Source organism: Rana temporaria, chromosome 3 (assembly GCF_905171775.1).
Source record: "Rana temporaria chromosome 3, aRanTem1.1, whole genome shotgun sequence".
NCBI lineage: Eukaryota > Metazoa > Chordata > Amphibia > Anura > Ranidae > Rana > Rana temporaria.
In genome coordinates, this window is record NC_053491.1 from 203,780,610 (window position 1) to 203,798,096 (window position 17,487).

Below are 17,487 nucleotides of genomic sequence, written 5' to 3' on the forward strand. Positions count from 1 at the left end.
GCTGTACCGTTTCCTTCTGTGTGAGCCTTGATTCATAAAATTTGGGTTGAAAGCTGCCAGATTTTTATATTAAATTGTATTTTGAAGTCTTCATTCACTATAGTCATGGTTACGTATTTTGTTATCCTATGTGATAATGGGGAACCCATATGGACCATTTTCTTTCAATATACTGTCCTTCTTTTTTATTTATTTTTTTATTTAGGTAAAGATTTGTGATTTTTGTTTTTTATTTTTGGAGAATTTTTTACTTTTTTATGCCAATGAAATCCTTTGTGACCAGTGCTCCTGGCCCTTCCCCTCCTGCCCCCCAGCAAGCAGCTTGCTATGGGGGCCCCTGAGCCGAGTCACAGCCCTGTGAGTCCATTCGGACACGGAACCGTGGCCTGGCCCCGCCCTTTTCTCTCCTCATTGGCTCACTGACTTTGACAGCAGCGGAAAGCCGATGAAAGAGTCAGAGAAAACACCAGGGGTCTAATAAACCCCTGATATCTCACTAAAGGAAACCTGTCACTATAAACATTCCATCACTTTGGGAACTATTTGTCCTCTATGTATAAGCAATACAGGTAAGTGAAAAACCCGGTAAAGAAAAAAAGGTGCATTCAAACACTTTAAAAAATAAATAAAAAATGTGTACATACATAAAACATCAAACGCACAAAAAACATTAATTGTGTTATACCGGTTCCATATTCCAGTGCACATCGGAGTTAGAGAAATACTTTTAGGGCCACTATTCACAGTTAACTCTAAAGTAATGACCTGTAAGTAATTTTAAAGCCCACATCAATAGAAAATGTAGGTACTGAAGTTTGTTGCAGTTTTATTGGCATGCACAATTTTAGGGCTTCACATGTTGGATATCTATTTACTCAGCACAACCTCCTCTTTTATAGTTTACCAAAAATTGTATGAAAAATTGCATTTGTGCACAATAAAATGAACTTTAATGTATTTTTACTGAAAGTTCGAAACTGCTGTACTAATATCATGTGTTAGATTTTAAATTCATTAATATTTTTATGTAATAAATGTATCTGAATCAATGCTTAAGACATGGTAGCTTTGAGGGCAAACAAGGTTAGCAGGACAGAACAACTGGTGTAGGTTAGGCCACATCTATTCTTGAAAGTCCTACGTCAAGAATGTGGGTGGAGATGTTACTTAAATATACACAAATGGGTGTATGCATTTGTGACAGAAGCTTGCCACCATCCTTGGAGCTATGAATTATCCTAAGTTTGGCTTTTAAATCAGTATATAAGAACACATGGGTAGTGTAGTGAGTTAGGATCTCCAGGGTCATCCGGCCCAAAGGAAGCCTCAGGGTCTTCGGACTCTGCAGGAGAGATGGGGGTGGGGATGGCACCCTCTCCCAGCAGAAAGATCATAAGGGGCTCTATCCAGCAGAGAAGATGTAACATCTAATTCCTGTTTCTGAATTGCCACCCTGCCATGATGTCTGTAACAACGTAAGCATTAAACTGTCTTGCTGTCATATCTTTGGAAGAATAAACATCGTATAATGAATTAAACCTATGTCTGAATATTTTGGAACCAACTACGCCTGGAAAAGGGAGAGGTTTTGACACATCGCATGACACGTGTTAGAGGCATATGTTCTCTGTTCTATCTCTCTCACCTCACCCCCCCTGCCCCCCGGCATCTTACATCATGTTACTAAAATTAGGAACTGCAACCATTTTATTCTCCTGTAGGATTTTTCTAGATGTTAAGCATCCTTTTCTTGGAATTCATTGAGGGACATAGGTCCTACTGCAGAACTGCTTTGCTACAAACTGAGGCATGCTGGTCTATCCTGGTCTGGCCTATAGTTGAAGGTGTCCCTCAATAAACTTTAAGATTTAATGGTGAAAAGGAAGTGTCTTTTTACTCTTGTGCTTGGCAAACTCCTCTTCCCTTTTCCTCAGCTCCCTACATATCCTTTCATGTAGCTACTGGGCTACTCAGCCCCCCTAATACTTACATGAGCCCAATCTTCCTCCAGCGATGTGCATGTGTGCCTCGGCCGTCTGGGACTTTACCTCCTGACTGGCTGAGACACAGCAGCGGGATCATTGGCTCCCACAGCTGTTAATCAAAGTTATTTAGCCAATCGGGAGAGAGGGGGGCGGGGCTGAACCACGCCTCCGTGTCTGAATGGACACACAGAGCAAGCTGCTTGCTGTGTGGGCACTAGGCAGGAGGGATGAGCCAGGAGCCTGAGGAGGGACCCGAGAATGGGAAAATCCAGGCTGCTCTGTGCAAAACTACTACACATAGGAGGTAAGTATAACATGTTTTTTATATTTAAAGAAAAAATAAGCAATACTTTAGCATCACTGTGCATACAGGATATTCTTATGGGAAGATTTTTGTTGAAATGAAATGAATGACCTGGCTACAGAGTATCTTTTAAATTGGCGATAAACTCGCAACTATTAGGAATCAGACGTGGAAGCCTCCTTATTTTTTCGTAACAAGTTTCTATTAAAATCACATTTATAAAATTCATAAAATTGTTTATTTGCTTGCCCCTCACCTTTTTGCCTGTTATCCCAACCCTCATCTAGAAAGATGAGCACTTCAAGTAGTTCAAGTCCATTTCAAGCATCCTACGGCCTTGCATGAGTCCGGCAAGGGGTTCTGGATGGTAGTAGAACCAGGAAGTGTATAGGGCACAACTAGCAGAACATAGGTACTAATGAAAAAAGAGGCATTTTCTTATCACTTCCTTCTGATAAAAGATATTTACTGGTCTTGTCTTTACAAGCCCTCTTATGTCTTGTTTTACAGATTCATGCTGGTAATGTTTTAGCTTTTACAGTCATTGTTCCAGTGCCAATTGAATTATTCGGATGTGTCTACTTTTGGGTGTCAGTAGAACAATATACACAGTGCACTTCAAAGTTCATACTTTCTGCCCACTAATTGTAATGGCTTGTTTTACACAGTACCTATGGGAAGCTAGTTTTAGAACACAAGGTGCTTGAAAGTGTTCTGGGAATCCTTCCAAAAGTTACATCTAGCTTTACTTACATTTTTATAGATGTCCCTTTAGAAAAAAATTGCCATAGAATGCTTTTCTGTAAAATTAAATTTTAAAAACATCTGAACTCAACTGTGACTTGCATACCCTCATATATAAGTGGAGTATATTTCATTCTGTTACAGGAGAATTTTTCATTTTGTTGGTTTATCCATATTTGAACATCTAAATTGATTTGCTTTTCTTGTATTCAGCAAAGGTGAATCAACCATATTTAAGGCCCATACATCTTGTGTGCGATGTGTTGACTTCTCAAATGATGGTCAAACTATTATCACTGCATCCGATGACAAGTCGATCAAAGCGTGGAATGTGTATCACCAACGTTTCCTTTTTTCACTTAGCCAGCATACAAACTGGGTGAGATGTGCCAAGTACGTATTTACAATATTTACATGTTTTTGTGTTATTGCATTGGCTATGATGAAAACTTTTTCACCTTAGAAAATACATGTTAACATAGAAAAAAAGAGTATTAAAGTATTTTGTTTTCCATTGATTAATGCAGAATTTTGGAGTTTAGATGATAACATTTATTGACTAACTTAGTTTGCTAAAGATGCAAGTTTTCGGGACCTGTTCAGTCCATTCTCTGGGTTTATACAATTCTGAAAATTGGTTTTAAATGCACATATACAAAGAGTTACAAAGATAAGTATTGTTTTCCTGACACACTTGAGTCCAAGCTGCGGCTCAGGGGCCGGATTTGGCCCTTTACTTGCCTTTATCTTGCACTTGGGCTCTATTGCACCAACTAACACCAATAATAGGGTACCATTCCCCCTTCTGACACCATAAATGGATCACTATGCCTCCCACTCAATCCAATAATGGGGCACTGATACCGGAGCATTTTCTACTCCCACTGGCCACAGTCCAGCCCCCCTCTCCCCAAAGGACAGTAAACTTGCCCCTCTCTTAGAAAGTTTGGGGACCCCTGGTTTAGGCAATAGAGATCAAAACTTCAGAGTCTTATTAGGAACATTATCTAGGATGAAGTTCCATTTCATCACACGTGATGAGAACTACCTCAAATGATATATTACAGAGAATGAGGGGAGACATCTGCATGCCCCCAAGAAAGGGAGTCCCCACACTCAAAGGTGCCTAACTGGTGAATATCAGGGAGTTAGAGATGCTGGAAGTTCGGCAAAATGTTGTGCTGAAGAAAATGTAAATATGATATGGAGATGAGACCCAGATATCCTTACTTGCGTGCGGCGGTCGCTATGTGGTTAAAGGAAAAAGATCTCCAAGGCACCCTCCTGTAGATGAATCTCTACTGTTTAACCCATGTGGTTTTGCTTCTGAGCGCCTGTTATCCACCATTGCTAATTGAGGATTTTCCCTTTTGTGGGGTACTCACGGAATGAATATGGACTGAGGGGGTTAAGCATGTTTAGTATGAAGAACTTGCAATAACCTAGGCGCTAACCTAGTTTCTGTGGCTGTGTCTCTGAGGTATATTGAGCAACAGGTAAGACAGTAAGTGATCCGCTTGCGTGATCGGCAGAAGTAGCGACCTGAAATGCACAGTCAGATGTCTGACGAGCAATTTGTCACTAGCCAGGGTTGTACTTCAGTAGTGAGGTGGTAGAAAAAACTACCAATTTTTTAAGCTTGGTAAAGGTTATAATAACATTGGAGGTAATTCAATAAAACTGGAGCAAACAGAATCGGGAGCAGCTGTGCATAATAGCAAATCGGCTTCTAAACTCAGCTTGTTCAATTCAAGCTGTGAAAGCTTGAAGCTTATTGGTTGCACAGCTGTTCCAGATCGGTTTATCAGCTGTTAATCAGCCATGACTAAGCACTAACAGTGTGCGAAATGCGTCGGCTGTCCCCTCATGTGACTGTATTTTTGGATTTACATGTCCAGTTTTTATTAATAAAGACTACTTCTTCAAGTTCCTTTGGAGTGCGGCTGTCCATCCATTTCCACTTTTTCCATGTTTACAGCTGTTCCAGACTTGGTAAATACCCTAATTTATGTATAAAGCTGAGTATGGAGAATAATGGGATAAAATCACTCAAAGTGTAGATTACCCCATAACTAGTGCCCTCCAAAACCATGTGCGTGCTTAGCACTGCAGTATGTCTTGTAGGTTAAGCAGTTAGTACATATCCAGATTATATTGCAACAAGATGTGTGGCCAGGAACCGGTGAGTATGGTGCAGAGAAACCCAGTTTTACCTTGTCCTTGTCGTTGGTCCCATACAGGGTCCAGGTTTCTCCTGTTGCTGTAGGCATACCCCCCAAGGGGTCTTCAGAGTCTGGGTGCCATAGGGATGGACAATGGCTCTGGACCTGTATAACCTCCTGTGGTTAACTTACTTGTTGCACTTACCAAGGTGCAAAGCTTTTCTCTGTATCCAATCACTTGAAGGTAATGGCATATAACCCATGGCTCAGGAATCATCTCCTGTGTCCTGTACTGTATGCATAAGATAACAATTATTGTATTATGTAGTAGTATTACCAATAACACATTTTTTTAACTGTGTTGTTTAGTAGGAATTGTCCTTTGTATTGTTGTCTTGTATAGCTTCCCTCTTTCGGGGGCTATGTGCTATGCTGTCACCCATTTTTGACCGATTTCTTTTGATCTTATATGATGCTTGGTTTTAGCCCTGCCTACCCGATCTTCTGTGTCTGTATTGTCTCACTGGTTCCATTTTTATCAGGTGCTAAAAACAATATAACATTTTTTTCTTTTTTCTGATGTTCTCACTGCATCTTTCTGCATTTACAGATTTTCCCCAGATGGAAGACTAATCACCTCATGCAGTGATGACAAGACTGTAAGAATCTGGGACACAACAAACAGAGTTTGCATTAACACTTTCATGGATTACAAAGGGTAACAAAGCTCATCTACTTGACTGAACATTTGACCATTGAGTTGTAGTCAAAATATAACATTAATAATTTTACTTTCCTTACATGTTTCATACTTTTGTTAGGTTATTAACCATGCTTGAATATTCATTAATGTTGGACAAAAGTTGCAAAAAATGGCAATGCATTTTCTGTGCCTAAGGCCCCATACACACGAGAGAATTTATCCGCGAATACGGTCCAGCGGACCGTTTCCGCGGATAAATCCTCTCGAGGATTTCGGCGGATTTTCATGCGATGGAGTGTACACACCATCGCATTGAAATCCGCGCTGAAATCCTCTGGCGATGACGTGTCGCGCCGTCGCCGCGATTATGACGCGGCGACGGGCGCGACGCTGTCATATAAGGAATTCCACGCATGCGTCAAATCATTACGACGCGTGCGGGGAATCCCTTTGGACGGATGGATCCGGTGAGTCTGTACAGACGAGCGGATCCATCCGTGGGATCCGATTCCAGCGGATAGATATTCTGTGCATGTCGACAAATATTTATCTGCTGGAATTCGGAAATATCCGCGGATAAATATCCGCCGGAGTGTACACACCATAGAATCTATCCGCTGAAACCCATTCGATGGGATTTATCTGCGGATAGATTCTATGGTGTGTACGGGGCCTTAGAGTTTGATGTTGTGTGAGTGTCGTGATAGTCATATCTGTTACATGCCTACCACCAGAAACCATGTTCTGCCTTATTTAGTAAAGCAGAGCAAATGACAATTACTGAGTGTAAAATCATAACCCATAGCAGGCTTTCTATTTTCAGATTAGTGTGATTGTAAATGGCAAGATTTCATGCTAATTTGATGGCCTGATGTATTAAAAAAAAAAAAAAAAAACACAAAACAAAAAAACACATTTAATGCAAGCATATCAAGCTAGTTTTTTTTTTTTTTTTTGGTATTCAGGGAGGCCTCCTGCTCTTGCGCCTTCACTGACTTATGTCCAAGTTCACATAATAGCTGAGACCACTCGCACCATAATGGATGCCATTCATAAAAATCATTGCTTATAACAGTGATCATCAAATCCTGATCACTTCCCCAGAGTAGTACTGTGTCAGTATGGTAACACTACTGCTCTGATTACAGTATGTAAAAAAAATTGTCAAAACCACATACTGTCTCCAGTCAGTATCCCTAATCACCACCATACTGGTCATATGACGACACTGTACTGCTCTGCTGACAATATGTAAAAAAAGAAACCTTGTGACAAAAAATTCACCATGCCTCTTACTACTTTTTTTTTCCGCCTTATATAGCAAACAAAAAAAAAAAAACAGTGGTTTAATACCACCAAAGAAAAGCTCAAAAAATATAAAACATTTATTTGGGAACAGTGTTGCATTACTCATTACTGAGTAATTGTCATTCAAAGTGCGAAGGCATTCAAATCCTTAAAACTGAGGTAAAATGTCCGGTATTGAGGCGGTTAAATCTCATGCGTTATATCATTTTCAGGGATTACCATAGCATTCTATTTTCAGAATCGTAGACTACTTATTTACATCATTGTGAAATTACTGCTTATTTTCTTTATTTATAGAGCAAAATATCTTTGATTTCAGGCATTCCAACTATGTGAACTTCAACCCATCGGGAACATGTGTAGCATCTGCTGGTGCCGATAGTACAGTAAAAGTGTGGGATATTCGAATGAACAAATTGCTGCAGCATTATCAAGGTAAAATGGCAGCATAATAAATATTTACCAAACAAGGCAGGTTTTAAAGCGAAACTTCAGGTATTGCCGCACTTTTAAAAATATGCAGGTTTATATGGGGTTAAATCCAACTAGGTGAAAAGCATGCTCTTCTCACTAAAGAAAAAGATAAAGGAAACAGGTCAGAAACTTGTGATGCCTTTTGAAAAATCTTTATTTATAAGCATATAAAAGACATAGTAATGAATCCGAAAGAGCAGATTCCAATACAATTCTGATTACATAAAAGAGAAACTATATCAAAGAGATCACCCAAACAAAATGAAATAGCTTGTAAAACCCAAGAGCATAATACAACAATAATTGTTACAAATTGGTGCAAAGTCCTTTGTTAAAAAAAAATGACAACAAAGTCTCAAATAAGGGCCTAATACCTGAGCCTACTGAGTCCAAAGAAGACCAAGAATTACAGAGCCTGGCCAGCAACTGGTGACACCTTTTTAGGATAAAAAAAGAAAAAGTTCCTTTCATAAGCAGTTAGCCTTGGGCTCAAAACTCTCTCTCAGAAAATGACAACCACAACGAAATTAAATATAACCTCCAAAGTTTTTTCTACATGACCCAACATGAAAAACAAATAGATCATATTAAAAAACATAGAATTCAGTATTAAAAACATCAATGGTATGAAAACACCCACAACTAAACAAACAGAACCCCTTATAGTGTTGGCTCAACCACAGCTTTATATATAAATCGTATTTTTATGCCTAATATAAACCATAAGTTCAATTGCCCAAATTTATAGTATTCATGTCAAACCTCTAAAGCAAAAAAGTGAAATAATGTCAAAAGCTGTAGAGGAGTGTCAGTATTTTAACGTGTTTCGCAGGTGTGCTTCTTTAGGAGAGGGGGTGTTTTGAAGTAAAAACAAAGACATAGTACATAGGTGTTATTACAAAGCACACACAATATGGTTTGGGGTGGTCACTACAAAGTGGCCATCCAAATAAGACGCCCTGCCTTATAAGGAATATTTTAGAGAATATTTACCTACATCAAGGAGTCTAATCCAAAGTGGTCACATGGAAAACGGCAACATTTCCTGAGCACCGAGGAGAGGGAGGGCCCCAAGAATAGGCGCCAAAAACAAGGGTCTTTAAAAAAAAAAAACACATATATTGAAACCCAGGAAGTCCCAGACGACTGGATCTACAGCATCGAGTGTGGAGGCTACAAGCTAGACACCATGTTTTGCTGCGTTCCACCACTCTACGCTTTTTGCAATCAAGGTTAGTCCCAAAGGATCATTGCAACTGTGCTGGGAGAGCAAAGGTCTCGTACCTTTTTGTTCCATCCTATTTATGGTTCCCAAGCCAAACTGAGCCAGTCGGCCTATTCTGGACCTCACAAGTCTCAATAAGTTCCTAAAGAAAAAATTCAGGTCAACCTGGTCGGGGATTACATCATCAAGGGAACTCTGGTGTTGGTGGATATCAAGGACGCCTACCTACACACCAGTGTCAAATGTCCAGCAGATGGTTACAAGGGCTGGAGAGGCTTGGCTGGGTGCTGTACTTTCAGAAATCGCCCTTGGTTCTGACACCATGCAGTACTTTGGGCTTGATTGGCACAGAAAATGTTTACATTTCTTCAGCTGGTTTCTGGGCTGATGACAGCAGGGACTACATCCCTTTGGCCTAGGCCAGAAACCTAAAGGCAGCTGAAGAAATGTAGTAAAAAAAAAAAGTGTAAAACCACCAAAAATAATATGCATTCTTACCTATTTATGAATGCTAACAGCATGAGGATTAAAAATAGTTGATTGAAAGACTTTAGTTCCACTTTAAGCTCTATTGCATTGTGCAGTGCAGACAGACTGATACGTTTCAGAGTTCAGGAGAGTTCAGGAAGGATCTTGCCAGTGGGGAAAAATACTATCAATATAATGAAGCTGTTTCTGTTCATGTTCTAGTTCACAGCGCAGGTGTCAACAGTTTGTCATTTCACCCGTCTGGTAACTACTTACTTTCTGCATCTAATGATGGCACTGTGAAGGTGCTCGATCTTCTGGAAGGAAGACTTCTGTACACACTTCATGGGCACCAGGTAATTGTTTCTCATAGTTACAGCAAGGAAAGCTTTTACTTTTTAGTACAGCTTTACATAAAAAATATACCTTCATGGCAATGACAGTTCACAGATGAAGAACCTAAAAGGGTTGTAGACCCAAAACCAAAAATATATTGCAGCTTACCAATCATTGAATGTGGTGGATCCGTTTCCTTTTTCTTTTTTTCCCCCACCTGGTGATGTGGCCAGTAATACATCTCCTATATTATTGAGCCACACATGAATGAGAAAAGGAGGCACAGCAGGCATTGTCAGTTTGAGGGGAGGATAGTGTTAAATGTATTAGCAGATTTAAACACACTAAACAAATTAAAGCCAAATGCTAGCTCACACTTTATAATCAGTTACAGAAAACTTTTTTTTTACCTTTTCAGATACAAGTTTGGTGTGAATAAATAAATGTTGATCATTTTAACAACCCTTGCCTTTTGTAAGTGGCTTGTCTTATTCATGTACACTGATGCATTCTGCTAGAGAACTTGTGCTTTTGAAAAACAATAGACATGCTGGCTGGATCAGCAGATGAAAATAGAAGAAAGAAAGCCTAAAATAGAAACAAATGCACTCATCACATCTCAGAATTGCAAAGCTGTAATATAATGTTTGGGTTTAAACCACTTTAAACTCCTCCAAAGAATGCATCCATAAGCTGGTGTTCTGGAAAGCATATTGCGAAATGTAATCCCTTATTCAGGATCAAAGTCATCTCAGAGCAGAGCTGTATTAAAAGAAGTGATGGGCTCAGGCGTGTTCGGGATCATAGTCCCAACCCACCTAAGAAATCTCGCCAGGAAGCAAACGCTGCACTCCGCCAACTGTAGGCAGTGAGGCATTTCCCAGTCTGTGCAGCTGCGGACCGGGAAATGCCTCACTGCCTATGTTTGGCAGTGTACAGTATGCACTTCCTGGTGGGATTTCTCAGGTGGGTTGGTACTATGATCCCAAACACGCCTGAGCCCATCACTAGTCAAGAGGGATAAATGTCTGTATATAATATTTATCTAATAACATTGTACATGGCATGGAGAGGTGCTGAATATACATTTTTACACACAGTACCTTCGTCCCATCAAAATTTGAAATATGTATTTGGGGGAGGCTGGGTTTTGGACTTTAATGGTACCATATATCAACTGATTACCAGTCAAAATTAGAAAAGTATAAAGAAGGTTTTAATGCAAAAAAACAATTTCACCATGTGGTGTTTTAATAATTACTACCCTGCTCTGCTACCCATTTCTGTAATTTCTATGGATTTCCAGTTACCTAATCAAATAAGCAAGCCTGTTTAGAAGGTGTGGTTCTTCTTTTTTTACGTACATACAACTGCAGGAAACACAATTCATAGCATGCAAAGTGTTCCAAAATATGCCTACAACATGCACAAGCCAATTACCCTTTTTAACGAATAAGCATAGCTTTCCTATTCTAAAAAATGGTGGTACTACAGGTCTAAACATGAAAAATCTAAGAGAAGAATGCTTTTTGTAACATCTCATCCTAGGTTGTTTGTCTTGCAGGGCCCTGTTTTGTCAGTGGCTTTCTCTAGAGACGGAGAAAAGTTTGCCTCTGGAGGGACGGATGCACAGGTGTGTTACAATACAAACTACCATAGTAAAACGCCACAAACAAAAGTGAAAAATTCAGCACTGTATCTTTATTCCTATGACCAGAAGTCTGTTGAAATACATCATCAGAGGTTGTGACCTCCGTATTTAACTGCTGGTAAAATCAGAGACTGCTAATGTTTAGAAACTAGCAGGACCTTACTCACTATGGTGGGTTTCTTTTTAGTGACAGTAAATCAATCATTTTAAGGAGTCTCTAATATTTGCTATGCCAACTGTGTCTGTCCAACCTGAGTGAATTAGAACATGCAGACAATGTAACTGTGTGAATGTCCAAAACAAATCTGCTCAATCATAGCTTTTCTTAGCAGTTCAAGAGGGACAAGCAGTCAGTCATCAATACGAAAACCTTGCCGTGTTTTGCACATAAAGCACTTGCTCCTAATGTTCCTTCGGAGAAAGCACTTTTATTTTCCTAGCACATCAAGGTTTTCATATTGATGAATGGCTGTGAGACCGGGCAAGGTCTGGGAGCTGCGATCTGCAACTGCCAAGGTTTCAGGATGTTTGCTGGTCTCCCTTATGGCAGCAGTGAGTTAACTGTGAACATAGTGAGTTAAAAATATTATTTTGTGGACCTAAAAAAAAGTGACATTGAGAGAGCCAACAGCAATGTATTCATCCTAAGCTTTGCTCATCCATATTAATCTTATTGAAGCAATGTTTTAAGTAGGGTTGTCCCGATACCACTTTTTTTAGGACCGAGTACAAGTACCGATACTTTTTTTCATGTACTCGCCGATACCGAATGCCGATACCGAATGCCGATACTTTTTTTTAAATGCAGCCACGTGTCCCCAAATGCAGCCTTGTGTCCCTAAATTCAGCCATGTCCCTAAATTCAGCCATGTCCCTAAATTCAGCCATGTCCCTAAATTCAGCCATGTCCCTAATGCAGCCTTGTGTCCCCTAAGACAAAGCCAAGTCAATCCCCCCCCCCTCCCCCCGCCGCTGCCGACATCTAGTTACTATGCACTGGGGGAACACAACAGCTGTCATTTGCATTTGAATAGCTGTGTGTTCCCCCACGGCGCCGTCATGTATAGCCCCTCCCCCTTGCCCAGAAACTTTGATAGACAGGTCACCCGTCGTATCAAAGTGCCCAGGCAAGGTGGAGGGGCTATACATGACGGCGCGGCGGGGAAACACACAGCTATTCAAATGCAAATGACAGCTGTTGTGTTCCCCCAGCGCATAGTAACTAGATGTCGGCAGCGGCGGGGGGAGGTGGGGGGATTGACTTGGCTTTGTCTAAGGCGGCAGTAGCTCTCCTCTCCCCCATACGAGGACTGCTCTGCTCCGCTCTCCACCCCCTCTCCACCCGCACTCCACCCCCTCTCCACCCGCACTCGGGGAGAAAAAAATAATTTTTTTTGACTGCCTCCAGAATGTTGGTAGAATATTTAAAAATGTATTTTAAAGTATATGTGATCCCTTACCTTGCAAAACAACCCATTTAGTTTAACTAGTTCCACTCTAGAACAATTTTTTTTTCTTGTGCTAGAATTAATACTCTTACTCTGACGTTGGCGATATGTGACACATATGATGCAACCGCAGGTTGCATAAGCCTGTACAGCCTGAACATATGTTTGTGTTTGCACATGTGAGCTGGGCAACTGTGGCTACGGCATATCATTTTTTTGTATACATTTTCTTTTATTTATTTATTTTTAATTTTTATTTTATTTCTTTTTACTTGATTGCTATCACAAGGGGTTAATAAACCCCCATGTGATAACACTGGGCAGGTGACAGTTACTCCTTTTGGAAACATTAGGGGTCTGATAGACTCCAATGTCTTCCTTACCCTTCACAGCATCTAACGAAGCACAGATAGGCTTGGTTAGACATGTTGTCTGGTTCTACCAGCCTGAAAATGGTGATGCCAAAACTGACAAAATCATCATTACTTCCATTTTCTTTGTTTACAGGGGAGATTAGGCATAGATTTCTCACACTGCTTCTCCACCCTGAAGCGGGCGGTTGTAATTCTGGGCTCCTGCTAAGAGCAGGAAAGGGCCCGGGAACCAGGTGGGGGCCAGCCAGTGGAAAGGGGAGGTTCCACTCCCCCTGTTCTGTTAAAATGATCAGCAGCTATGGAGCCACTGCATAATTTTAAGTTGATGGCTGCTACTGCAGTGCCAGTACTGCTGAGCTCTCATGCCTAGTGTGGTCAGTTTTTATAAGGAAAGCAGGGGGACTGACAGGAACACCAGGTATTTTTCCCAAAGAGAAAAGGATACTTTTTCATACAATAACATGGTTCAGCAGGCACATATCAGGAATTTTAAATGTTGGGGTAACATATTATATTATTTAAGTAAAAGCAATAATGTTTTGCTGCTACAAAAACAAGATGATCCATATAGCCTTTGGCTTACTTGCAGAAGTATCAACAACAGTTATCTATATTTACTGTATACTGTCTTTTTTTTTTTTTAGGTTTTAGTCTGGAGGACACATTTTGACAAGTTTGGCCATAAGGAAGTTGTGAAACTGCAGCAGAAAAGGCTGTGTCCTGAAGTACCGCCTCATTTAAATGATATTTATCCACGGTCTTCACATTTCCATACAAGCACTGGTCATTCTATTCAGGTAAGATGGCTTCTTCCCCAGAAATGTCCTTAATGCAAGGATGTGTTTTTTTGTTTTTTTTGTTATTAATGTGTAGCTGTGCCTTTGGTGCAGTTATATTTATATCCTAGCCCCTCTCAGCCCAGTCTTAGGCCCTGTACACACGATCGGACCAAACCGATGAAAACGGACTGAAGTTCAGTTTCATCGGTCCAAACTTGCTTTAAAATTCAACTGATGGACGCCTAACCGATAGGTCAAAACCGATGGTTAGTACGCAAAAGCATTGGTTCCAAACCCGCGCATGCTCAGAATCAAGTCGACGCATGCTTGGAAGCATTGAACTTCATTTTTCTCTGCACGTCGTTGTGTTTTACGTTACCGCGTTGGACTCGATCGGTTTTTGAACTGATGGTGTGTAGGCACATCAGACCATCAGTCTGCTTCATCGGTTAACTGATGAAAACGGTCCTTCGGACCGTTCTCATCGGATGAACCGACCGTGTGTACGCGGCCTTACACTCACCTGTTCTTAATCCAGATATCACTGACTAGATCACAACTGTTTGTCAATCTTCCCATGTGGGGCCTGCATATGCACTCTGCACTCTCCTTTAACCTGCCAGAGTATGAGCTTTTCTTTGGAAGCTCCATAACACTGAATGAGAGTGCAGAACATTTGTGTGCCCATCTGGAAAGATTCTGATAAGCAACGTCTCTCTGGTTCGGGGTCGGGTAAGTATGTGATTAGAATAAGAAGGCTGGGAGACTACAGTGTAAGTGTATCTGCATTAGATGGGCAGTTATATTTTAAGCAAACCAAACAAACACCTTTAAGGGAAATCTACTTATCTATTTTACGTTCTCCAAAAAGGGGGAGTAAGCAAAGACCAACCAGGGGCTGTATTATTGTACATTATTTCAATGATTTGCTTATGTTTTTATGTGTTAACCTTAGCTTGTATTTGTTATTCAGATCTTAAAGTGGTTTTAGAGCCTAAACATTTTTTTACCTTAATGCATTCCTTGTAGTAAGCTAAAAATGTTTTAGGTGTCAGCATCCCCCCCCCCTCCCCTTTTACTTACCTGAGCCCTCATTGGATCCAGCGCCATGCACATCTACAGCTCTCCTCTCACTTGTGGGTCTCCTGGCTTTGCTGGGGCTCTGGGAATCATCGGCTCCCAGTGCTGTCAATCAAAGCCAGTGTTGAGGAAGCAGGGGGCCAAGTCTCACTGTCTGTCAATGGACGCAGCAGCAGGGCACTGGACAGAGGGGAGCACTTGTGGGGGCACCCGAGTAGAGGAGGTTTGCGTTTTTTTTTATTTTTATTTTACCTTTACAATTACTTTAATGCTAGTCTTGGGCAGAATCCTTTGTGTAAACCGTGTACAATTACTTACATGCAAACCTTGCTTCATTATTTCTACTTCTTTGTGTCATAAATGCCATATAGTTCAAAACTTTGGGTAGATTTTATGCAAAACATACCCGACAAGCTTGCCTCAGAAGTGCAGCAGCCCTCTGTCATTACTCCAAAACTAAGAGTGACCATTATGATATAGTGCCCACCAGTCTTGGGTCCTTTAGAACCCCCAAAACCACATGGACTCTCCCAGTGCACTTACTGTTCCAAGTCTTCCTATTTGGATACTGTCTAAGATATGTCTCATCTGCATGGCCTTTGAATGACCATGTCTCTTTAGATCTACTTTTGAAACTATTTTCAAAGAAACTGTTGTTGGCAAGAATGCCCATCTTCTGCAGCGGAAGAAGCCCAAGAAACAGACTTTCTCTTGTACTACACCATCCACCTCCAGACCCTCCAAGGTTTGTTACCAATCAATCTTCAAGGTTTTGAGGCTTAAAATCTGTCAAATTTTCCGACAAACTTTCCTCAGCATAAATATGCACCCCCGCTTTCCTCTGTCATGGTACAGATGAGCAGATCTACATCAAGCCCATTCAGAGTCTTCTAGATCAAGGCATATTTGCCTCAGTTCTGTTAGAGAATGGCATTAAGTAGAAACAAAAAATAAATAAAGTGACAGACAACAGAAATGGCCCAGCTGATGCAAATCACCTGAAACGGCATCAACTAACCACACAGGAAATTAATCTATTGGACATGTATTCAAATCTATATGTAGATGGAATAAACCCCATATATACTGTATTTAAGTAACCAAGTCAAAATGAGGTCTGTCATGAGCTAGGAAAGAATAATACTGGTCAGAGTGGATATTGGGCACTTACGCACACAACCCCCAGGCTTCTGCAGATACAGGCTCCTCCAGTGCCAGCTTTTGACATGTAAGCCCAGGGTGTCTACATGCCAGCTTATCTTGTGTTTTTTCATTCATTTTGCTATGCAGCTCCATGGTGTTGGGCTTAGGCTTGCGGTGCACTTGACCCTTCTGACATTTAGCACACGGTGGCTAGAATTCAACTGGGCTAGTTTGCTATCTTTTTTTTCATTTTGTGTGTTTCAGGCCCAAGATAAAAAAATGTGTGGTTTGTGCAGATAAGTAAGCATCTTCTTGGGGAAAACCCTTTTGCCACTGCGGTATTGGCAGTCTGGTTAAAGAGGTGTTCTGAGCCCACGAAAAAATACTGTAGCTGCTGACTTATAATATTAGGACACTTACCTGTCCAGGGTTCCCATGATGTTGGCACCCCAGCTGATTTTTTGGATCGGCTGTCAAGTGCTGCCACCACCATTCCTGGTAGGGAAACAGGCAACAGTTGGCCTTATGACAACTTGCATTTTAGCAGGGCCTTGAGCACATCTAAATCAAAGACCTCCTCAGTTATTCCTTCTAAGAGGTTGGGATGGGTTCAAGGAGAAGCTGGACAGGTTGTTATATGTTTCAGTCAGGGTAAAACATTCTCTGTGGTGGTCGAAATCTCAGGCTTATCTCTGCAAGGTTTTTTTCTGGAATGGCCTATCTGTTTAAGAATAACTATGGAGGCAAGCTCTTGGAGAGCTCATCTGGAGGATGTTGGCCCAAAGTCAGTGGTGCAAAAACAAAGCCAGGGCCTCTTTAAACGGAAGAAAACTATTTTTCTCTATTTCTCCATTTTGAGCACTGAAGGTTTCTTAGAAGGATGTGAAGGGCCATAATTTAAGGTTCTTGCGTACATTACTATGGTTTCTCAAATGAGAAAGCAGGGGGGAGTACAAGTAGTCTTGCTCTACAAAGGGTAGCACATGACTATGCTTTGAGATCAATTCAATCCGGCTTTGATTTTGGAAAAACGCCTGAAAAGGCGTGGGAAAAACACTAGACAAATGGTCTCTCAATCCAAAAGTTTTCTGGTAGACGTCCAGGACAACCACTGGTGGAACTGTTTGCCTATATATTATTATCCAGTGCTCAGGGTGAAAACGTGTACGCCAAGACTACCGATTAAATATACTGTCCCTGCAGCTAGAAAAATCTTGCCCCCCTGGACAATTTTTACTAATTTTATAAATAAACAGTGATAGAAAAAAAGCGCTGCAATTCCCACAAGGGCCAATTATTGAAC

General features: G+C 40.9%; 1 protein-coding gene across 3 annotated transcripts in view; it reads left to right on the plus strand.

Annotated features, from left to right (window-relative positions):
* Positions 1-17,487, plus strand: part of POC1B (POC1 centriolar protein B) — a 118,511-nt gene that overhangs the window by 21,609 nt on the left and 79,415 nt on the right. For all 3 annotated transcript variants that reach the window (XM_040344153.1, XM_040344154.1, XM_040344155.1), the window contains exons 4-9: positions 3,247-3,426; positions 5,806-5,913; positions 7,526-7,641; positions 9,596-9,729; positions 11,274-11,342; positions 13,827-13,979. In XM_040344153.1, the coding sequence (XP_040200087.1) occupies positions 3,247-3,426; positions 5,806-5,913; positions 7,526-7,641; positions 9,596-9,729; positions 11,274-11,342; positions 13,827-13,979 (760 nt within the window). The remainder of the gene's footprint in view (positions 1-3,246; positions 3,427-5,805; positions 5,914-7,525; positions 7,642-9,595; positions 9,730-11,273; positions 11,343-13,826; positions 13,980-17,487) is intronic.